The sequence below is a fragment of the Aegilops tauschii genome, chromosome 7, assembly GCF_002575655.3.
Source record: "Aegilops tauschii subsp. strangulata cultivar AL8/78 chromosome 7, Aet v6.0, whole genome shotgun sequence".
Taxonomy (NCBI): domain Eukaryota; kingdom Viridiplantae; phylum Streptophyta; class Magnoliopsida; order Poales; family Poaceae; genus Aegilops; species Aegilops tauschii.
This window is the reverse complement of record NC_053041.3, coordinates 199,924,044-199,948,605: the sequence shown is the minus strand read 5'-3', so window position 1 is coordinate 199,948,605 and position 24,562 is coordinate 199,924,044. Positions and strand designations below refer to the sequence as shown.

Sequence of the window (24,562 nt, the reverse complement as noted above, 5' to 3'; positions counted from 1 at the left end):
GTAGAGGTAGCGTGCAGACGGCGATCACATCGACCTTGGAACCATTTCTGACACGCATCGTCACCTCATCCTTAGCCAATCTTCGTTTAATCCGTAGCCCTTGTTTTGAGTTGCAATTATGAGCAACAAAACCAATATCAAATACCCAGGTGCTACTACAAGCATTAGTAAGGTACACATCAATAACATGTATATCAAATATACCTTTCACTTTGCCATCCTTCTTATCCGCCAAATACTTGGGGCAGTTCCGCTTATAGTGACCAGTCCCTTTGCAGTAGAAGCACTCAGTTTCAGGCTTAGGTAGAGACTTGGGCTTCTTCCCGGGAGTAGCAACTTGCTTGCTATTCTTCTTGAAGTTCCCCTTCTTCCCTTTGCCCTTTTTCTTGAAACTAGTGGTCTTGTTAACCATCAACACTTGATGCTCCTTCTTGATTTCTACCTCCGCAGCCTTAAGCATCGTGAAGAGCTCGGGAATTGTCTTTTCCATCCCTTGCATGTTATAGTTCTCACGAAGCCTTGATAGCTTGGTGGCAGTGATTGAAGAACTCTGTCAATGACACTATCATCAGGAAGATTAACTCCCAGCTGAGTCAAGTGGTTATGGTACCCAGACATTCTGAGTATGTGTTCACTGACAGAACTATTCTCCTCCATCTTGCAGCTATAGAACTTGTTGGAGACTTCATATCTCTCAACTCAGACATTTGCTTGAAATATTAACTTCAACTCCTAGAACATCGCATATGCTCCATGACGTTCAAAACATCTTTGAATTCCCGATTCTAAGCCGTAAAGCATGGCACACTGAACTATCGAGTAGTCATCAACTTTAGTTTGCCAGACGTTCGTAACATCCGGAGTTGCTCCTGCAGCGGGTCTTGCACCTAGCGGTGCTTCCAGGACGTAATTCTTCTGTGCAGCAATGAGGATAATCCTCAAGTTATGGACCCAGTTTGTGTAGTTGCTACCATCATCTTTCAAGTTAGCTTTCTCTAGGAACGCATTAAAATTCAAGGGAATGGTAGCACGGGCCATTGATCTACAACAACATAGATATGCAAAAACTATCAGGACTAAGTTCATGATAAATTAAAGTTCAATTAATCATATTACTTAAGAACTCCCACTTAGATAGACATCCCTCTAGTCATCTAAATGATCACGTGATCCATATCAACTAAACCATGTCAGATCATCACGTGAGATGGAGTAGTTTTCAATGGTGAACATCTCTACGTTGATCATATCTACTATATGATTCATGTTCGACCTTTCGGTCTTAGTGTTTCGAGGCCATATCTGCATATGCTAGGCTCGTCAAGTTTAACCCGAGTATTCTGCACGTGCAAAACTGTCTTTCACCCGTTGTATGTGAACGTAGAGCTTATCACACCCGATCATCACGTGGTGTCTCGGCATGACGAACTGTCACAACGGTGCATACTCAGGGATAACACTTATACCTTGAAATTTAGTGAGGGGTCATCTTATAATGCTACCACCGTACTAAGCAAAATAAGATGCATAAAAGATAAACATAACATGCAATCAAAATATGTGACATGATATGGCCATCATCATCTTGTGCCTTTGATCTCCATCTCCAAAGCACCGTCATGATCTCCATCGTCACCGGCTTGACACCTTGATCTCCATCGTAGCGTCGTTGTCGTCTCGCCAACTATTGCTTCTACAACTATCGCTACCGCATAGTGATAAAGTAAAGCAATTACATGGCGATTGCATTTCATACAATAAAGCGACAACCATAAGGCTCCTGCCAATTGCCGATAACTTTTACAAAACATGATCATCTCATACAATAACTTATATCACATCATGCCTTGACCATATCACATCACAACATGCCCTGCAAAAACAAGTTAGACGTCCTCTACTTTGTTGTTGCAAGTTTTACGTGGCGGCTACGGGCTTCTAGCAAGAACCGTTCTTACCTACGCATCAAAACCACAACGATTTTTCATCAAGTGTGTTGTTTTGACCTTCAACAAGGACCGGTCGTAGTCAAATTCGATTCAACTAAAGTTGGAGAAACAGACACCCGCCAGCCACCTTTATGCAAAACAAGTTGCATGCCTGTCGGTGGAACCGGTCTCATGAACGTGGTCATGTAAGGTTGGTCTAGGCCGCTTCATCCAACAATAGCGCCGAATCAAAATAAGATGTTGGTGGTAAGCAGTATGACTATTATCGCCCACAACTGTTTGTGTTCTACTCGTGCATATCATCTACGTATAAAACTAGCTCGGATGCCACTGTTGGGAACGTAGCATGCAATTTTAAAAAATTTCCTACGATCACGCAAGATCTATCTAGGAGATGCATATCAATGAGAGGGGGCCGGAGAGTGTGTCCATGTACCGTCGTAGACCTACAACGGAAGTGTTAGGTTAACGCGGTTGATGTAGTCAAACGTCTTCACGATCCAACCGATCTAGTACCGAACGTACGACACCTCCGAGTTCAGCACACGTTCAGCTCGATGACTGTAACACCCCGCATGTAACTTGCCATATTTGTAACTCCGACTCTTGCCATTTTCGGCTATGTGATATGTTTTTTTCCTCCGTTGTCGGGTTTTGTCTTTCGTTTTGTATTTTGTCATGTCATGCATTTTCATATCATGTCATCATGTGCATTGCATTCGCATACGTGTTCGTTTCATGCATCCGAGCATTTTCCCCGTTGTCCGTTTTGCAATCCGGCGCTCCTATCTCTTCCGGTGCACCCCTCTAGTTTTCTTTCGTGTGCGTGTGTCAAACTTTTCCGGAATGGACCGAGGCTTGTCAAGTGGTCTTAATATACCACCCGGAGACTACCGGTCAAGTTTCGTTCCATTCGGAGGTCGTTTGGTACTCCAACGGTTAACCGGGCATCCGCAAAGTCCATTTGAGTGTCCAGCAAAAACCCCCTCTAAAACCAGCCCAAAACCCACCAAACTCTCTTCCATGCTCTAGGTCGTTCGATCACGATCGTGTGGGCGAAAACCGCACCTCATTTGGAGTCTCCTAGCTCCCTCTACCTATTTATAAGTGGGCATCCCGAAAAACGAAATCTCAGACGAAACCCTAAGTTTTTCCCTCCGCGCCGCCGGACGCGTCCGCCGTCGGCCGGACACGTCCGCCGCCGCGATTCGTCTGCCATGCCATCTTTCCAGTGGTTGAGTCCATGTATTTTTGTGATCTCTGTGGTGACTAGCACAAGCATGCAAAGTAGGTCCCGTAATATTTCTGATTTCAAGGACTTAGTGATTTCTCTAAGTCTTTGTCTGCTGTAATTTTGTTGCCATGTAAACTTGATGCTACAGAAAGATCCATGCATATTTTGGAGATGTTCAGTAAGGATGTTTTGTAGCTATAGTTGTAATTGATCCATTACTGCAATTTCTTGCAATTTTAGAGTGCCATAGAATGACTCAATCTTGCTCTACTTTTGCTATAAAATATTTCTGGCAGATTCTTAACATGAGATGCATTTTTCCCAAGCTTATTTTAATTAATCCATACATGCTATGCATTTGTTCTTGCCATGGATAGCTTCATAAACATTCCATCTTGCTGTAGGTATGCTTGGTTTGTCATGCATTGCTCTGTAGTGAGTGCATCAAGCTCACAAAGAGGCCTACATATTAATAATTCTGCCATGCTCTGTTTTCTGCTAAGTCTGAAACCTGATAACGGAACTTGCTATGTTTACATGCTTGCCATCATATCTTCTGGTCCTTTTTGGCTTATGGTCAGTAAGGGACTTTTGTCATGTGCTTTTATTAGAACACTACCATGCCTTGTTTTGCTATGTTAAATTCCTGTAGCATGTTGATTTCGTGCTCTGAACATTGCTACCTGATGCTGTTTTCTGCCATGTCCAGTTTTTCACTAAGTCTGTGAACCTGTAATCTTTTGCACTTTTTCCATGCTTGTTTGAGCTTGATATGTTGTGAACTAGCCGTAGCTCAGTGTTCATCTTTTGTCAAGCATCTCCTGTAGTTTACTGCCATGTGCTTTGTTGCTATGTTGGGGTGCTGTAGCATTGTTACTTGTTGTATTTTAAGTGCTATCTTGCTGTTTATCGCAGATTAGTGTCATTCTTGTTTTGCTTGCCATTTGCAAACCGTGCATCCGATTCCGGTGATCTTTATATCGATTTCGACCGAAATCATCTCATCTTTCCAGTGGCATGCTTGGTTTGCCAAGTTACTGCCATGTTCATCATTTTCCTTCCGGAGCACGCATATGCATCGCATATCATATCTTGCATATCATACATGTCTTGCATCATGTTGCTTGCGCATTTCTCGTTGTTGATTGTGGTTCCGTTTGTTGTGTTCTTATCTTGGGTAGAGCCGGGAGACGAGTTCGTGAACGAGGAACCTGTCGAGTACGCTTACGAGGATCAAGCTTTCGACAACTCTGAGAACCTTGCAGGCAAGATGACCACCCCTCGAAATCACTTCTATCTTTGCTATGCTAGTTGTTCGCTCTATTGCCATGCTCGCTACCTATCACTTGCTATATCATGTCTCCTATTTCAGCCATGTCAGCCCCTAACCATCCTTTCCTAGCAAACCGTTGTTTGGCTATGTTACCGCTTTTGCTCAGCCCCTCTTATAGTGTTGCTAGTTGCAGGTGAAGTTGGAGTTTGTTCCATGTCGGAACATGGATATGTTGGGATATCACAATATCTCTTATTTAATTAATGCATCTATATATATTGGTAAAGGGTGGAAGGCTCGGCCTTATGCCTGGTGTTTTGTTCCACTCTTGCCGCCCTAGTTACTGTTATACCGGGATTATGTTCCTTGAGTTTGCATTCCTTACGCGGTCGGGTGATTAATGGGACCCCCTTGACAGTTCGCCTTGAATAAAACTCCTCCAGCAAGGCCCAAGCTTGGTTTTACCATTTGCGACCTATACCTTTTCCCCCGGGTTTTCTAGAGCCCGAGGGTCATCTTTATTTTAAACCCCCGGGCCAGTGCTCCTCTGAGTATTGGTCCAAACTGTCAGTCGCCGGTGGACACCAGGGGCAACTCTGGGCTGGCCTATCGGAAGCTTGGACAATCCGGTGTGCCCTAAGAACGAGATATGTGCAGCTCCTATCGGGATTTGTCGGCACATTCGGGAGGCTTTGCTGGTCTTGTTTTACCATTGTCGAGATGTCTTGTAAACCGGGATTTCGAGACTGATCGGGTCTTTCCGGGAGAAGGTTTATCCTTCGTTGACCGTGAGAGCTTATGATGGGCTAAGTTGGGACACCCCTGCAGGGTATTATCTTTCGAAAGCCGTGCCCGCGGTTATGAGGCAGATGGGAATTTGTTAATGTCCGGTTGTAGATAACTTGTCACTTGACCCAAATTAAAATACATCAACTGCGTGTGTAGCCGTGATGGTCTCTTCTCGGCGGAGTCCGGAAAGTGAACACGGTCTGAGTTATGTATGACGTAAGTAGGTGTTCAGGACCTCTTCTTGGTCATTGCTAGATGACGTCCGTTCCGTTGCTTCTCTTCTCGCTCTCATTTGCGCAAGTTAGCCACCATATATGCTTTTGCCGCTGCAGCTCCACCTCTTTGCACCTCTTCGTCCTATAAGCTTAAATAGTCTTGATCTCGCGGGTGTGAGATTGCTGAGTCCCCGTGACTCACAGATTCTACCAAAACAGTTGCAGGTGCCGACGATGCCAGTGCAGATGATGGAGTCGATCTCAAGTGGGAGTTCGACGAGGAACGTGGTCGTTACTATGTGTCTTTTCCTGATGATCAGTAGTGGAGCCCAGTTGGGACGATCGGGGATCTAGCATTTGGGGTTGTCTTATTTTCATCTGGATTTTGACCGTAGTCGGTCTATATGATTGTATTTTGGATGATGTATGAAGGATATTTATGTATTGTGTGAAGTGGCGATTGTAAGCCAACTCTTTATCCCATTCTTGTTCATTACATGGGATTGTGTGAAGATGACCCTTCTTGCGACAAAACCACTATGCGGTTATGCCTCTAAGTCATGCCTCGACACGTGGGAGATATAGCCGCATCGTGGGCGTTACAATGACGTCCCTTGAACTCTTGATCTAGCAGAGGGTCGAGGAAGAGTGTTGTCAGCATGACGGCGTGGTGACGGTGATGGTGATGTGATCCGCACAAGGCTTTGCCTAAGCACTACGACGCTATGACCGGAGGAGTAAACTGTGGAGGGGGGCACCGCACACGGCTAAGAGAATAACTGATGTCCTTTGGGGTGCCCCCTGCCCCCGTATATAAAGGAGGGGAGGAGGAGGCCGACCACCAAGGGGGCGCGCCAAGGGGGGGGAGTCCTACTAGGACTCCACTCCTAGTAGCATCCCCCCCCCTCTTTTTCCTTTCTCATTGGAGGGAAAAGGGAAGGAGAGGGAGAGGGAAAGAGGAAAGGGGGCCGCGCCCCCCTCCCCCTTGTCCAATTCGGACTCCCTTGGGAGGGGGCGCGCCACCCTATGGCTCCCCTCTCTTTCTCCCCTATGGCCCATGAAGGCCCATTACTTCTGTGGGGGGTTCCGGTAACCCCTCGGTACTCCGATAAATATCTGAAACATTCCGAAACCATTCCGGTGTCCGAATACTATCATCCAATATATCAATCTTTACCTCTCGACCATTTAGAGACTCCTCGTCATGTTCGTGATCTCATCCGGGACTTTGAACAATCTTCGGTCACCAAAACACATAACTCATAATACAAATCATCATCGAACGTTAAGCGTGCAGACCCTATGGGTTCGAGAACTATGTAGACATGACCTAGACACATCTCTGGTCAATAACCAATAGCGGAACCTGGATGCTCATATTGGTTCCTACATATTCTACGAATATCTTTATCGGTCAAACCGTTATGACAACATACGTAATTCCCTTTGTCTATCGGTATGTTACTTTGCCCGAGATTCGATCGTCGGTATCTTCATACCTAGTTCAATCTCATTACTGGCAGGTCTCTTTACTCGTTCCGTAATACATCATCTCGTGACTAACTCCTTAGTCGGTTGCTTGCAAGCTTATGATGTGTATTACCGAGAGGGCCTAGAGATACCTCTCTGATACTCGAAGTGACAAATTCCTAATCTCGATCTATGCTAACTCAACAAACACCTTCGGAGATACCTGTAGAGCATCTTTATGGTCACCCAGTTACATTGTGATGTTTGATAGCACACAAGGTATTCCTCCGGTATCCGGGAGTTGCATAATCTCATAGTTGAAGGAACATGTATTTGACATGAAGAAAGTGATAGCAATAAACTGAACGATCATTATGCTAAGCTAACAGATGGGTCTTGTCCATCACAACATTCTCCTAATGATGTGATCCTGTTATCAAATGACAACTCATGTCCATGGTTAGGAAACCTTAACCATCTTTGATCAACGAGCTAGTCTAGTAGAGGCTTAGTAGGGACACGGTATTTGTTTATGTATTCACACATGTATTTAAGTTTTCGATCAATGCAATTCTAGCCTGAATAATAAACCTTTATCATGAATAAGGAAATATAAAATAACAACTTTATTATTGCCTCTAGGGCATATTTCCTTCACGTTCGTCTGCGTCCGTGTTTCTGCGGGTTAGATCCTTCTGATCTACTCTTCTCCTCATCGGCGACGGTTGTTGTTTTGGTGTGCTAGTCCGATGAGGCCTTTGCACGATGACTTTTGGACTGTCTACTACAACAAGGTTTGCCCGAATCCGATGAGGGAGGGGTGATACGTCTCCAACATATCTATAATTTTTATTATTATTCCATGCTATTATAATATCAATCTTGAATGTTTTATATTCATTTACAAGCAACTTCATATCATTTTTTGGGACTAACCTATTAACTTAGTGCCCAGTGCCAATTGTTTTTTTTTTGCTTTTTTTTACTTTTCAGGAAATCAATATCAAACAGAGTTCAAACGGAGAAAAAACTTTGGATTAATTTTTTTGGACCAGAAGAGACCCTAGAAGGTTCAGGAGAAGACTAGACGAGTCACGAGGGAGCGACAAGCTCGGGAGGCGCGCCCCCAGGCTTGTGGGCCCCTCGTGGCACCTCTTGACCTAATTTTGCCTCTATAAATTCTCAAAAATTCTCCTGACATCACAGAGCCACCCAAAATACTTTTTCCGCCGTCACAAGTTTCTGTTCTCGTGAGATCCCATCTAGAGGCCTCTGCCGGCACTCCGCCGGAGGGGAATTGATCGCGGAGGGGCTTTACATCAACCTTACTGTCCTCCGATGATGCGTGAGTAGTTTACCACAGAGCTAGTAGCTAGATGGCTTCTTCTCTCTTTTTTATCTTCAATGTAATGACTTTTTGCGGTGTGTTTGTTGGGATCTGATTAATTGTGAGTTTATGATCAGATTATCCATGAATATTATGAGTTTTCTCTGAACTGTTTGATGCATGATTATTATAGCTTCGTATTTCTCCCCGATCTACTGATTTGGTTTGGCCAACTAGATTGATTTATCTTGCAATGGGAGAGGTGCGTGCTTTATGGGTTCGATCTTGCGGTGCTCAATCCTAGTGACAGAAGGGGACATGACACGTATGTATTGTTGCTATTAAGGGTAAAAATATTCATGCGTGAGTTTACTTTGTCTACATCAAATCATATTGCTTAAGGCGTTACTCCGTTCTTTATGAACTTAATACTCTAGATGCATGCTGGATAACGGTCGATGTGTGGAGTAGTAGTAGCAGATGCAGAATCGTTTTGGTCTACTTGTCTCGGACATGATGCCTATATACATGATCATTGCCTTGGATGTCGTCATGATTATTTGCTTTTCTATCAATTGCCCAACAATAATTTGTTTACTCACTGTATGCTATCTTTATGAGAGAAGCCCCTAGTAAAAACTATGGCCTTTGGGTCTATTTTCTATCATATTAAAACGAAAAATACCTTGCTGCAATTTTATTTATTTATTTTATTTTGTATTTTTGTTCGATCTATCTATCATCACCATACAATTTAATCTTGCAAGTAACCACCGAGGGGTTGGCAACCCCTTGTTCGCGTTGGGTGCAAAGATTTGTTATTTTGTGTGTAGGTACTGCTAACGAGGTGTTGCAGGGTTCTCCTACTGGATTGATAACCTTGGTTCTTAACTGAGCGAAATATTTATCTCTACTGTACTGCATCATCCTTTCCTCTTGAAGAAAATCCCAACGCATCATCCTTGTCTTGGCTCGCTCCAGTGCTTGCAGTCATGTTAGGTGGTCTACGGACTTAGATGTAATTTTTATTTCTTGTGTTTGTTGTACTATCTTCACAGATGAGAAATAGATCATAAGTTTTTCTAAAAAAAGAAAGAAAAAGAAGTGAAAGAGAAAGGGAAATGATTCCCACCAACCGGCCAATCTTGTGCGAGTGTAAGTCACATCCGTGTCCATTGGATGGGCTCTTAATCTTACGGTCAAGAGCCACCCCCTCCATGTCCACGTTCTGCAACTGGTCCATTATTTCATAAAGGGGTTATGCAACTAACCCCTTGTTGCAAACTGACCAGGGGTTAGATCCTGCAGCGCTTGGGACTATGGAGACGGCGGCTGGGAGTAGAGAGGGTAGCGGTGCAAGCCTACCGCTAGGTAGACCCCTGCGGCGGCGATGACGATGGGGCATCCGTCGGCGGTGGCCGGCCTCTGTACGGATCCAAAGATCCTTTTCCCCTGTTCCTGTAGGCCGGCGTAAGTGGCCGGCAGTGGCAGTGGTGGTGGTGCTCCTCGACGTGCTTCTGAAACAAGGGGAGCGGCGGCGCTATTGCTCTATTGAGGCCGGCGGCGACACGCACACCGCAGGCAATGACATCGGCGTTTCTGCATATTTTTTCAGTTTTTAATTTTTCTGCAACATTACCTATGTTGTAAAAGTTCTCCCACCACATCACCGTTGATGCAAAAAAGTGAAGACAGAAAAAGAATTTTGCAGCATGGCCTATGTTGCAAAGAAAAATCCAGCAACACAACCTATGTTGAAAAAAAACGGCGACATAACCTTAGTTGTACAGGTTTCCGCAACAAGATCTCTATTGCAAAGTAGTAAGACATTAGGTAGGCCGCTTGATTGTGTCATATCCCACAGCTTATGAGGTGAAAAGATCCGCCGGGCGAGATGTAGCAGCCCAAAGAGAAAACATATTATTTTTAGTAGAAGGAAGGAGGAGAGAATATTTGCCCTTTGGTTTCACCTATTTTCCACCGTAACTTGTTTTCACCGCATATTTTCTCTCCCTGCCACTCCCAGCAGCTGCCTCTTCGTCCTCCCGGTCTCTGCTTTCGCCCCCCCGCCCCCACCCCCCTCCCCCACCCCACCCTCGCTCGAGTCCAACCCCCAGCAGCCTCCTTCCTCTAGTCTCCCCTCCTCTCCCCCTGTTGCCATCTCCAACCTAATCTTTCTCCTCTCGCCGGTCTGCCCGACGGATTCCAAAAGGGCTCGCTCATTCGGGGGAAAAGCTGTTCGCCGTGGCTCCCAATCTCATCCATTTCTTGCCTGTTCCAGGTGAGAAAGAACCCTTCCTTTTTTCCGAGAACCCTCACTCCGTTGCGTAGAGATGGATTTTGGTGTCTGGCTCTCGTTCTTGATGACTGCTCCTAAAAGAATGCGCTCATCTGATTCTGATAACCACAGTTTATATCCTCTTTATAGGTTTGCTTCTTGATTTGTTGATTAATTACTCATCCTGGCGAGTGGCGACTGCCCCTAATCTGTACCTGTTGTTTGTGGATGATATTTGTGCCTTGTGAATTTTGACCATGGAGCTGGTCAGAATAAACTATGTTGTTCCAATCGCTGCCAGCAGAATATCATCTCTTCTACCTGGAAAATTGAACACTGCAGGATAATTAAAATGATTTTTGGTGTTGACAAAGTTATGATGCTTACCTTTTGTGAGCTCGAATGTTCCCGTTCTCTTTTCTTAAAATCAAATCTTGTGAGTTTTGATAGCTTGATGTTACATTAAATTGTTTTTTAATTGCTAATTCGCTACAGCGTTTTGGTTCTGCTCTCGAGTAATTGTCGACAAAGTGTATTCTCTTGGTTCTGAACTTCTGATGATGTAAAAAGGCACTATTTTTAGTAGAAATTGTACAATTATTTCGTTATATTTCTTTAAAGGAACTATTTAGGGTCATCTTTTTTGTGAAGCTGCAAGTTGGGTGTGTGCATTTTGCTTTCTCTCTTCTCTAGTGGAATATAAACTTTAACATTATCTGATCATTACCTGCAGGAATCTGTGGAATTTTGTGTCTTTAAAGGCAATCCAGGGTCTGGTCCTGAACTGTCGGGGCTCCATGTCTAAGTGGGAACCTGTCACATTTGAGGAATCTCTTAGCTTTGTTAAGAGAGTTAAGGTGAGAAATTTTATTAATGAAACTTTGAACCATGCTTCCTCGCAAAATGATAATAGTATAAAAAGACATGCAGTGTGACTTGCGAATCTTCTCGGTGTTCATAGACAGGGCACTATGAGTATGTTTGGTTCATGGCCAAAATATACTCTGCTAATAATCGGCCTTGGTAATATTTGGCCAATGTCTGTATGGTTTCCACTTTTTTGGAATACACATGCCCCTTTAGTCGCCGTGGTACAATTCTTTTGCTTAAATTGGCCAAATCCCGAGCAAGAAAATTCTTGTAACCAAATTCTTGTAAGGTAGACTTAGGATCAAACCAACAAACCCTATCTTTAGTGTTAGCTGCTTACTTGGATATTGCATTTCTGTCATAACAGTGGTATATCCGTAATAGGGATGCAAAAGCACATGCTTCATATTCTAAATATTTGGCAAAAAAAAAACGGCGTGATAGACAGTGTTCTTAATATTGTCAAAAATATTGTGGAGTGAGAGACAGTTCTCGCCTAGACTCTAGAGTACTGTTCATTGTCTAGAGTGCATACCAAGAAACTTTCTTGTGTCCTCTTTCTCAATGATTTGGTGTCCTGTGTGCCTTGCAAGTTGTCAGCAATTAATTGAAACTGTTCATGCTTCCCTTTTCTCAAAAGAAAAGGTTGTCAGCAATCATTGGTGTACACAGATTGAGTCCATGCTTGCCAGCGAAGCACAATACAAATATGTATTTCCCTCTTCAGAGCACCTGCGTTGGAGCTAATTTTTTACTGAGAAAAAGAAAGATTTAATCAAACAAAATAATAAAATATCTTACTCCATGCATGATGTATTCACTTGATTTATGGCTGTAATATTTATTTTTGTACTGTATCTGTCTGAGGTCATCAGACTTGATACCTTTCATATAAATATATTCTTTGTGTCTCGGGTCTTTACTTTCTGCATTGCTGTAAGTTTGAGTTGATCTAGCACATATGCTGGGAATCTGGCGAGAACAAGCTGTATTCCACTGAGTAACTGGCAGTTGTGGTTTGAAATATTTGTGATGTAGGCTGCAGAATGAAATGCTTAGGTAGATCTTTGGGTTTTGACCCTTTCCCGGACCCTGCGCAAGCAGGAGCTACGTGCACTGGGCTGCCCTATATGTGCGACTAGCCAAGAAACATTGGTTTTTGTGCATGTATGACAACAAAACTCACGTTTTATGAAATTTAACAAAGCAATTTCTTTATAAGGAAAATTTAGTGTATATGAATTGACAAAAAGAAAAACACACACGATTGCTTGGGAGAAACTTGGATGTGGGAAAGGGTTCAGGTAAAGGAATTTTAGTGAAGCTAAATGTCTACGTCGTGTGTAATTGTTCTGCATGGACAGTTTCTAGTAACGCACAGTATCCATCAGGTCGCTTAGTGTAGCAATCATTTCTTATGGTCACATAACTTCTGAACACTTCACTGTGAAAAAAAATGCCTTTATCAAATTTTCTTACACTCCTGTTACAGAAGTATAGTAATACCATACCCATACCCGTATGGCAATGGGTAGAGCAATACCATACCCATACCCGTATAGTCAGTGGGTACAAAATTCTACCCATACCCATACCCATGGGTATGAAACTTTACCCATACCCATACCCGACGGGTACCCGTACCCGTTGGATGCCCAACGGGTAGAACAATTAGCACACAAGTTGTTCACATTTTTACACTCATTGATAACACATTTGACAAAAAACAATTATCTTAGCTCAATAACAAGTAGATGAGTACAAGATACTCATAAGTCAACAGGAGTAGAAAAGTCACATGAAAAATTAATGATTAATTGATGACAACTTAACATTAGTTCACAAGCAGGCAGGGTATGGGTATACCCGTGGGTACAAGATTATACTCGTACCCTACCCATTACTTAACGGGTAGGGTATGGGTACTACCCATGGGTATAAAAGTGTGCCCATACCCGGCCCATACGGGTACGGTACCCGCGGGTACCCGTACCCATGGGTAAAATTGCCATCCTTACTCCTGTATTTGGCTGACCTAAGCCTGGAGTCAATTGATATGTTCCACTACTAGGACTTCTTGATATTTCTTTGGGCGTGTGGAATATAACATCTGAAATAAGTGACCATCAGGGGGTCGAAGTGAGCCTAAATCACTTGGTTGTGTGAGTTCATGCACGATCCCACCACATCGATTCAAGTCCTCACAAACTCGAATGTGGGTTCCTATTTGTTATACTATATATGGGCTTCTCTAACATCTTCCCTTACCAAAATAAAAATCATGGCTGTTGCATGCATATTGTGCTCCTATCTCATATTTGATCGAAGCAACTCTTTGGTACAAAAACACTTCAATTCAATTAAGTCAGGCCTTTAACTTACATTGCATCATGTCTTCTATACAGGCTCGTGACTACTTGTTATACCTGTCGCTGCTCAATGTGCTCACCCGGAGTGATCAGATCCCTCTGGAAGCTTACAACGAGGTACTACCACAATCGCGACCCACCTCTTACTCGCATCCAATAGTAATCTGTAGCCTGTCGGTACATGATAAATCCAACTAGTCTGATCCATCCTGCTCGAACTGCAGCTTTTACTTCTTTTCCGGGATCACGGAGACCTGCTAGAGGAGCTAGGGAAGTTCAGACCCCTCCCCCCTTTCCCAAGCACTGTGTACAGCCACAACACAATCTGGATGTTCATATTCCTGATGCCCTTTCTGCTCCTGAGCCTTCTCCTCGCGTTTGAGAAGCCGTTGGATAGCTTCCTTCTCCGATAACCCGTTGCGAGCTAAAGATCAGCACTACGATGAAAGTGACCGGACACGGAATGCGTGCATGGGCTGCTGTCTTGTGATATCCCCTCAGAGCCCATTGCCTTATTGGTGCTTTTGTGATCATGTTCATCCTTTTGTGATCCGCCCGCATACCGGTGCGCGGATAGTATCTCTGAATCTCTCGGAAGGACAGGCTAAATCGATTTTTTTGGCTTGTTCAAGACAAACTTCAGTGTACAATTGACAAACTAAATGAAAGAGTTTAGTTTTACATGCAATATTTTGCAAAGTGAAACTAGTTGTAGTACACGAGTAACAGCGGAATTGTGTAACATAATAGGAAATGCTACACATGCCACTGATTTCCTGTTCACCTGATGGTAACGGCGCAGGATGGCAAATGTTTAGTTAATACTCCGTATCATTTTCTGCTATATCATGGTCACCCATGGTCAGTTTGAGACCATACAGGCAGGTGCTTTGATCTGCATTCTGCTGTTGCCGCTGTGTTTCAGGCGCAGCAAGCAGCACAGCTCCTCAGCGGCATGGCCCTGAAAGAAGTTCATCACATCTTTCTTTTCTCTCGCTGCGAACAGCCATCGATTATTGTAGAAGGTTGGTAAGAAAGGCGACATAAAATTCCCGTCGATAGGCAGCATGGCGTTGATGCCTTGGGAGTTTTCCTGCATCGGCATGTAGCTGGTGTGCACCTGGAACTGGAAGAAAACCAAGCGTTCTCTTTCCCTTCAATAGTTGTGCAGTTTCGTTGATGCAGGTGAAAATTAGTTTCCATTGATCAGATGTATGTAATGGATATCTCATCATTCAGTGAAAATCCATCTTTTGCTTTGGAAGACGGTTTCTTCTGATTTATCTGAAACAGTGGATATATACTAGCATTATATTTCAACTTCTGATATAAGTAGATCATACACTGATTATGCCACAGGTTTAACAAAACCTTTTAGAGAGACATTTTAGTACACAAGGAGTCCTAAGCTGATAGTTCTGTATTCTTAAAGTAGAAAATTAATTATAGCTTATAAAGAACTAAATATGGCAAAAAGATATATTAATTTCCACAACAAACCTCATCTGGTAAAACTATTATAAAAAAGTACCACCTGAAATAATGATCAACATATGTACATGACATCAATGTGAACAAATGATCACCAAATCAACAGGCCCTACCCCAAAATTGAACACCAACATCCTAACTAAACACACTAATATACACATCATTCATACTGTCATCTAGGACCAGAGAGCCGCACTGCTGAAAGCAGAGCCTCACTGTTGTAGTCCGACATCCCCGACGACATGCCCTCCTCGCTGCTCGATTTGAGGGCATTCGCATAGAGCCTATATCCGATCTGTGAGGATATCGGTGGCTGGGGCACGTCGCAGACGCACTCGAGCATCTGGACCACCTTTGACATGGACGGCCTCTGGTAGAAATCCTCCTGGATGCACCACAGAGCAACCTTGATCGCGATCTCCAGTCGCTCATCCTTGTCGTTGTACCTCAGCTTGGCGTCAAGGATCTCGCGAAGGTCGCCCTCCTCCAGCTTCTTGAAAGCGAAGGACGGGAAATGGGCCTTTTCTGAGCCTTCCACGGGGTCAAAGTTTTTCCTCCCGCTGATAATCTCGAGCAGAACCATCCCGTAGCTGTATACGTCGCTCTTCTCTGAGATGGCGTAGTTGGTGATCCACTCGGGCGCGAGGTAGCCCCGCGTGCCTCTCATCGTCGTGAAAACATGGCTCTGCTCCCTGCTCATCAACTTGGCAAGGCCAAAGTCAGATACCTTCACAAGGAAGTTGTCGTCAAGCAGGAAATTCTCAGGCTTGATGTCGCAATGAATGATCTTCGATTCACAGTCCTGATGGAGGTACGCCAACCCCTTTGCTGCTCCAAGTGCAATGTTAAACCTTGTATCCCAGTCCAGAAGGGGATCATCCTCCTTGGTACGGAAAATCCACCTTTCAAGTGACCCTTTCGCCATGTATTCATATGCAAGAAGCCTGTGTGAATCCTCAGCACAGAAACCTCGGAGTTTAACTAGATGGATATGGTGGATGCTGCCAATTATCGTCACCTCGGAGCGGAACTCTTTCCTCCCTTGGCCTATGCCCTCCAGCTTCTTTACAGCAATGCGACTGCTATCTGGGAGTGTTCCCAGATATACAGATCCAAATCCTCCTTGGCCAAGCTTGTTAGAGAAGTTGTTTGTTGCATCCTGGAGCTCCCTGTAAGTGAACCGCACTGGTGCTCCAGATATCGTCTGCAGATATCCATCGTCTTCTGATGAACCAGCCTCATCTTGTGAGGATGGAGGATACCTCTTCCTCCTATAAATGAAGAAACCGACATAAACAAGGCCACCGATGACAGCCAAAGTTACGACTATAATGACAACAATAATAATGTTGTGATTTCCACTGTCACTGCCACTCCCAGCTTGCCCTGAGCCACTGCTAGATACCTTGATGAAAGATGAAAAATTAGTTTTACTTGCACCTTTCTGCTGCAAGCTACCAATCTGGTCAAAAATGAAGCAATTGCCTGTTTTTTGGTCGAAGAACACGGCGATGCATGAGCAATTTCCCATGCAAGTATTCTTGCAACCTGTGATGTTTGTCTTAGGCACAGGTGAGGTGAAACTAGTACCGATATATCCAACTCCACTGTCCAGTTGAGCCAGCTGAAACGCCTCTTTTGACTTACAAGGTGATATGAGACCAGGGTCACAGTTTGGAGAAGAGCCGAGGGCTGAAGGGCATTGGCATCCTGTCCCACTACTGCAAATAGAGTACGGTTTACAGTGGGTTGGCGTGTCACACGAGTCCTGTGGGATTGGGGTTGGCAGATTAGTCTTGTCATTCCCACTCTGCAGCATATAGAAGGCAATCGACCCATCCTCACCGAGGACAGCAGCTAATGTGGTGTTGGCATCACCCTTCTGCGCTATGATGAGCTGTGATAGAAGAGAACCTGATTTATCATAGAAGGACCAAGAAGTTGAACTGAGGTTCGCAGAGTAGATTGCGCCATTCTTGTTAAAGATCAGCCTATTATCCTGCAGTGCGGACCAGTATGGTTGGGGGTTCTGGAAGCCTGCATACAACATCATGTCCCCGGACTTGATTTGAAGTGTATGTGTCATGTTCTGTCCGGTGGAATGGCTCACAAGGGTCATCCCATCACTGAAGCTTTGGCCAGACAGAAGTGTGTTTGTTGGATAGCTGAAACTCTGCCACAAAGGAGAAGAGCTATCTTCGCCGAGCACTACAAGATTGCCGGAGTCCAGCAGCTGCATAGAGGCACCTTTGCCAGAGATATTGGCAGTCCAGACAGTGGAGCCTGCAGACTGCAGGTAGGCCTTGCCATCCTTGTCAAACTCAAAGCTATCCGAATGCGAAACAGGAGAGTTAGCATTTGCAGTCCAGACGACAGTAGTGGTGCCCAGGTGGACCACTGCAAGAAGGTAGGATGGGCTCTCTGATAGACCACTGGTGATAAAACCAAAGCCAAACACCGAGCCGTTAGAGAGCAGAAATATTCCACTGTTATCAATGTACTCCATTTCCGAGCCACTGAACCCTGGTGGGAGAACATATTTCTGAATACTGCCACTGCATGTTATCCAGAGGTTGGGTAACACAAGCACCCACAGCATAATGAAGCATAATGAAGAGACATGACATTTGCGCCGTGCATTCATTTGTATGAAAGGCGAGCCCTTCCAGCTGGGAATCTTCAAAAACCATCCAGTCATTGACGTCCTCTGAAATGTTCACAAGACAATTAGAATCTTAGTTGGTAGAGGAAATATTGGTTTCATATGCAAGCAAAATTAGACATTGAATTGCTGGCGGGCAGTCTCCATATTATAACAGCTGTAGGTTGACAAATTCGACTAACAACTGTTCTAGCACAGATGACAACAAATGTCTTGATACAGCAACTATAGGATTAATAACGGTTACGAGCTTCACTTTTTTTTTTGAGAATCCACATTTCTATGTGCAAAGTAATGCAGTTATTTGATCTTGATACCGAAGCCCGTGTTGCCTGGTAGCTTTCTGAGGAAAGTGTAAAACGTGATGGCCCCCTTCCCCTTTTGTGCACGGAAAAGGAACCAATATACATCGTTTTCATGACTTCCAACATGAATTAGCCAATCACATTCACACCATAGCCTTTTGCACAAGAAATGAGGTGAACAAACGTTGATGGCACTCATTTGATTCAGTGTTACAAACCCTGAAACAGTATGATTTAAGGGACTACTGCTACAAGAATAAATCATGATACTGGTAGCAAGGATGGTTGGAAGAGAGCTGGGTGCAGTACCTGAGGTGGGAACGGTTTCTGATCAAGCTACTTGCTGTTGGTTTCTTCAAAGCATCTACAAACATTTGATAGTTTTGCACACGGTCCTAGACAGGATCCTGCAGTCAAAAACATACAAATAATAATTAGTGATGGGAAAGCACAGCAGTTAAGAACGCAAGTTGGAGAAAGGCCAGCGTTTCACTGAAAATGAACACAAAAAGGGTAAAATATCCATCACTCTCCTTTTTCCATTTTTGTATTCGTCTACTTGAAACAAGTAGTTCTAATTAATCTGGAACACACTGAGGCGCGTAGTAGCTAGACTTTACTAGTAAAGAATTGCGCCCCATTAATTCTACACATTTCCATTGCAGCGAGAATTCGAGGCAGCTGAAACATGCCAACGAAACGAATACATCCAAACTAAACTGACAAAGTTAAAATCCTCGTTTGTTTCTTGCTTAATTCAAGCCTAATTTCACTGAACGTTCACTGCAGAGCACAGCCAGACGCCAAATTCGTGGGAGCAAGAAAACAGCAACCGGAGCAAGAAGCAGACCAAAATTCACCTCGGCTCAAAATCCGCACGGCGCAGAAACCGGCAAAGCGACGAAAGAAAGAGAGCCACGGAGCCAACCGAACCAGCAAGAAAGATCCGTGCACGGATAGGGGAAGGAGTCAAGGAGGAGGAAGAACTCGGGACGGCCCCGGACAGGACAAGAAGAGACGGGCGTGGTCACCTCACCTGAAGCAACGGGAGGACGAGGAAGAGACCGGGGGAGGCGAGGACCGTAAAAAAGATTTTGGTGGGGAGACTCGACGACGAAGTGGAGGAGGAGGAGGCGGCGACGGTGGTGGGGGGAGAGTGGTTGGGAGGTGGTAGCAGGCAGGGCGCAGCGCGGCAGCGGGACGAATAACTACGGGGGCGGGCGGCGGATGACATCGGGGTGGAGGTAGATCGATCGATGGACATGGACGGATGGAGATGGGTGCAAGTGGGATGCTGCTGCTCCGTATTTTAGTCGCCTCATCTTCCTTGTTTATTTCTCTAGCTCGGTACTACTAGGAGTATTTGTTTAGTGCGTACGGCCACGCTGCCAGCAGCAGCAGATAGATCGGACGTCCATGAGGATATCATATCACTTGTTTACCGGATTATATTGCGAGTGATTTGCTGGTGCATTAAATTTCGTACATCTTGGAGATCGTGCGCGAAGGCCCTAGGCCACGCAAGTGTAAAATCTGGAGTAAAATGCACGCGGTCAGAGTTTTAAGCGAGGTAAACGTCAACTATAGTAGGGAGTAAAAAGTGGAACGGAGCTACTACACCGCCTACGATTTTTTAATATACGGACGCAAATGTGTCGTATGTATAGCATCACTCGGGGTGGAATATACTCGTAGGAAGAATATAAGCGCATCTCTAACCGATCACTATGAGTGTGAGAGAAGGATTGATAAAGGAGGATAAATTCCATTACTCTTCTATAACCGGCACCTAGTTGAACCCGTATAACCGTTAGACGAGAACAAATTCTACTTCTCGGCACCACGGACTCCTATATTTACTCGGCCACTCACCCACCCGAGTAAAAAAGATGCCCCCTCTCCCCTCGGCCGCACCCACCAACCTCACATCGAATCCACTCCGGCCTCTCCCTTCTTGCCTCCTTCGGCCACCATGCGTCACCGCCGACCCTCCGTAGGACCCGCCGCGCTCCTCCCCACACCGATTTGGTCCTCTCTCACCGTCGGCGGGGCCTAAATCGGCAGATCTAGGATGGGTGTTCTACAAGTGCGAAAAGGACGGGGTGAGTGCCTATTTGTACGGTTGTTCTTCGGATTCATCGCAATTTGGAACTTATTGTTTGCTCAAAATTGTATATAGGATGAATGCAAGTCTTGGTATTGGGAAGAAGAGTATATTGATCTATTGGTAGAGGAGAAATTTGCTAGATGTTCGTGCACTACTTGCTAGAGTTGAGACTAGAGACGACACAATGTCCAATTATGTGAAGGCGGAGAAGAATGAAGTGTGCATGCTCAAGAAGCCGATAGAGAAAAGCAACAATGTTTGCAATGAAGACATACAGAAAGTATTAAATCGAACTGGTAGGAGCAGTTAGGGCACTTGGATTTCTATTAAAGTGTCTAATTATTCTTGTAGTTATTTTTTGGAGCGGTTCTCTTAGCGAAGAATTGGTGAAGTATGTAACCAGATGTCGTTTAATAAAGTAATATAGTAGTAGATTTATTTCCGTGGCCGGAAACTAAATGAATTTGACAAAAAATACTCCTATGAGTATTGGGGATAGGTTAAAAATGGTTAATTTTTAGAGGGGCAAAAGTACTCCTCTAAAGGATACTCGGCCGTTTACTCCTTTAAATTTTAGGGGATCGACTAGAGTTGATCTAACCAAACCTCTATCACCCCCACCCTGCATTGTGACATCGTCGGCGTTGCTTCTCGCGACAAGTCACCGCCTCTGCCGACACCCTACTGCCTCCCTTCACCTTCACCGCCCTTCTGCCCGACTCGGAGTCGATCGCAGGCCGTTGCAGGCGTTGGAATCGAGCTCAAACGCCTCTGCTGCTGCATCAATCCCGTCGCCGGAAAGAGGCTCAAATCTTCTTCCTCTGAGCCTACCCATCCACTTCCGGCCATCTCGAAGCCCCCCCCCCCCCGACCGCTAGTATCTACTCAACGTCACCGTCCGGTTGTGACACCTCCGCCACCTTTCAAGTGTTCGACGGTTTGCCTAGGTGAATTTTTTGTGTGTTCTTTCATCTCATTTTTCTTTTGTCAATTGAATTGAACCGAGTCATTTCTAGTCAAGATAAAGAGGTTGAGAGAAATGATCTTCGAGGACTATTATTCGGAGGACGAGGAATAAGACGATGACGACTTTGAAATGGCTATTGGCATGATCTTGAATGAAGATTTTCGGCGGCCAAGGAGAGGATCACAATTCGGTCGTATACACATCAACTGAGATAGAGCGGAGGAGGAGGGCCATGCCAAGATTATGAGAGATTATTTTGACCCCAATCCAACCTATCTGGAGAAGTATTTCCGCTGGGGATTTCAGATGCACACAAGTTTTTTTCTAACCATTGCAAAAGTCGTGGAGAAGCATGGTGATTGGTTCAAACTTAGAAGAAGTGCATTTAGAGAAATAAGTGTGAGCCCTTCGATGAAGTGTATCATGGTTGCTCGAGTTCTAGCATATGGACGTTCGCCCGACACCGTTACAACTATGTCCACATTGCAGAAGATACAATTTTAGAGGCCGTTCGGAGGTACAGGAAGGCCGTGATTGAGATCTTTGGGTCGGAGCACTTGAGGGCACTGAATGATGAAGATATCGAGAGGGCTTGGAGTGAAGAACGAGGATGGCCTGGGATGCTTGGATCCATTGACTGCATGCACTGGACGTGAAAAGAGTTGTCATGCAGGATGGAAAGGTCGATATAATCATTCTTGAGGATGTTGCATCGGAGGATCTATTGATTGGGCATTCATTTGGATCGCCTAGCTCTCATAATGACCTGAATGTGTTGTCGAGATCACAAATGTTCGCTAGGCTTGTTGTTGGTGATGCTCCTTCTTGCAACACAAATGTAGGAGTGGAATTCCTTGATCTCAACGCAAGTGTAGGTAGCTCTCTCTCAGAAAATGGTTATGGGAGGTGTAGCTTCGTCCTGGTTGCTCTCTCTGAGAGTAGGTGGTGTGGGTGGGGTATTTATAGCCATCACCAAAGGTCTAGCTATTACAAACTTTATGCACAACTCGGTGACACTGAAAGTAAATCTCTATGAGACCGACCAATGTAAAAGATTCAAACGTTAGTCATTTCGGTGAGACCGGATGAATCAACTCGGTAGCTCTGATATGTGGTGACCTAAGCACTTGCACCGTTTCAGTAATTCCAATCGGTTTCACTCGGTAATTCCAAAATGAACATGATGGTTTACAGAAAGTTGGCCAGTGCACTTTGGTGGGACCGAATGTCATCTCGGTGGAACCCAGTTTCTAGGGTTTAGGCTGTGGCTCTGTCTAGTGTATCTCGGTGGATCTGGATGGGTAGGTTTCGGTGGGACCGAGAATGACTTTAGGGTTTTGGACTGATTGGATTATGATAATGTGGTTGATGTTTTTTGGAGCAATATCTTCAAGCACTTGAGGAAATGACTCATGATCAAAACTTCATCCCCTTTTAATAGTGTTAGCTTTCTTATGGACTCAATGTGATCTTTGATCACTTAACAAAAAATGTAGAGTCTTGAAGTTTCTGCCAATGCTTGTCGTTAGTAGCTTGAGGGCTCCACATCTCCATCCACCTACTAGCCTAGGTTGGACTATTCCTGAAATATACTAGATGAAAATGTTAGTCCAACAACATGTATATTGACATGAATTACCAAAACCACCAAGGGATAAAATGTGCTTTCACCCCAACATGTAATCCATTCATCAGAAACCATCGACTCTAGTGTTAATGCATTTATTTGGTGATAGAGCATACCATATTCTTCCATTGTTTGGATAGAGAGGGGAAGATGAAAGTTGTCTTTGAGGGAGTTGTTGCCGTGGAACTGTGTTAGAGAAATGTATTCATTCTTGGCATAGGATATTAGACGCATGTGTGTGTGTCCTGTAAGGGGTTTTCTTCTGACCAAACATCTTTCCATAGGAAAATTGTGTCACTAGCTCTATGGATGCATACAGTGATACCACAATAAATGTCCATCAACGAAATACATCCCGCCACCAGAAAGATCCATAGGGTTGGCATCGCCTGCGGTGGCGTCTCATTATAATATTTATCCCACAACAACATCACCCATGGTATATCATCTTTGTGCATGAACTTGTGAAGAAACTTTAGAAGCAGTGCCTGGTTCTGTACGTTGAGATTTGCCTAGTCCACCTTTGTTTTTAGGGCGACATATGAGGTACCAAGCAACTAAAGAAGGCATTTTTGCATCTCCATCAATTACCTTGCGCCATATGCAGTGTCTTCTAGCGCAGTCAAACAACTCAAACAGTTTGTGAGGAAGCTTAAGCACACACATTGCAATGGAAAGTAGTGAGGAGAGTGCACAGTTGACATATTATATTCTTCCTCCATAAGTCATCCAGATAGTGGTACCAGTGAGTCTTCTCTCGATATTATCCACAAGTGGCATGCGGTCTCTGACAGTGGATCTTGTTGTCCCTAGGGGGAGGCCTAGGTAAGTGAACGACATTGTGCCAACCTAACAACCCATGGCTTCAGCAAGCTCATCACTTGAAAATTTTATTTGAGCTTCATGATGAATCTATTATTGATAAGAATATTTGCAAAATTATTGAAAGTGGGCTTGGAAGAGTGTCAACTTTAGGTAAAAGGAATCCCACATGTTAGGAGAATATTCGATCTTATAATTTTTTTGATAAAGTTGTTTTGGAGAGTTCATGACTTTAGATGATGTTAACCCCACTATATTGGAAGATTATAAAATTTATATGCATGTGAATCATGAAGAGAATATTTTATATGATGGCTATATTGTTGAATTTGATCATGATCCTACATGTAATTATTTTGAGAGAAGCACATATGGTTATAGAAACCAATAACCTCCCATCACAGTCGTGGTGCACCAGCGGTGCGAACTCTCCCCGTACCAGCCAACGCTTCCTCCTCCCACGGTGGCGTGGGGGGTCTGTCCGCTCTCGTGACGATGGTTGTAGGACCGCAAGTAGATCTAGAGGGGGTGATTAGACTACTTGACCAAATAAAAACCTAGGCTTTTCCCAATTTTAGTTGTACTCAAGTTTTAGCAATTCACACAAGTAAGTAACACCCTACACATGCAAGTCTAGATAACAGGCAGCGGAAAGTAAAGACTTTGCATATGAACGTAAAGGAGGAGATCAGAGTAATCAAACGTAATGAAGACACGATGATTTTTGGCGTCGTTCTGATAGTTGGTGCTATCGTACATCCACTTTGACAGAGACTTCAACCCACAGAGGGTAACAGTTGCACGAGT

General features: G+C 44.3%; 2 protein-coding genes and 1 long non-coding RNA gene across 4 annotated transcripts; 2 read left to right on the top strand and 1 right to left on the bottom strand.

The window, feature by feature from the left end:
- Positions 1 to 10,294: 10,294 nt before the first annotated feature.
- On the top strand, positions 10,295 to 14,462 carry LOC109744047 (paired amphipathic helix protein Sin3-like 4). Its single transcript, XM_020303141.4, has 4 exons — positions 10,295 to 10,538; positions 11,269 to 11,392; positions 13,811 to 13,891; positions 13,999 to 14,462. The coding sequence occupies exons 2-4, from the start codon at positions 11,333 to 11,335 to the stop codon at positions 14,185 to 14,187; spliced, it is 330 nt and encodes a 109-aa protein (XP_020158730.1). The 5' UTR covers positions 10,295 to 10,538; positions 11,269 to 11,332; the 3' UTR covers positions 14,188 to 14,462.
- Positions 14,463 to 15,256: 794 nt separating this feature from the next.
- On the bottom strand, positions 15,257 to 19,514 carry LOC109744045 (G-type lectin S-receptor-like serine/threonine-protein kinase SD2-5). 2 transcript variants are annotated; one of them, XM_020303140.4, is made up of 3 exons: positions 19,093 to 19,514; positions 18,542 to 18,639; positions 15,257 to 17,972 (listed from the first exon to the last, which is right to left on the bottom strand). In XM_020303140.4, exon 3 carries the CDS (start codon positions 17,961 to 17,963, stop codon positions 15,438 to 15,440), a length of 2,526 nt encoding a protein of 841 aa, XP_020158729.1. In that variant the 5' UTR covers positions 17,964 to 17,972; positions 18,542 to 18,639; positions 19,093 to 19,514; the 3' UTR covers positions 15,257 to 15,437. The 2 variants fall into 2 exon arrangements, with proteins under 2 accessions (XP_020158729.1, XP_020158728.1); XM_020303139.4 differs by having other exon boundaries at positions 19,269 to 19,491.
- Positions 19,515 to 20,146: 632 nt separating this feature from the next.
- Positions 20,147 to 20,777, top strand: LOC120969566 (uncharacterized). The gene is made up of 2 exons (XR_005763885.2): positions 20,147 to 20,334; positions 20,412 to 20,777. It is a non-coding gene; the product is annotated as an uncharacterized lncRNA (long non-coding RNA).
- Positions 20,778 to 24,562: the final 3,785 nt, after the last annotated feature.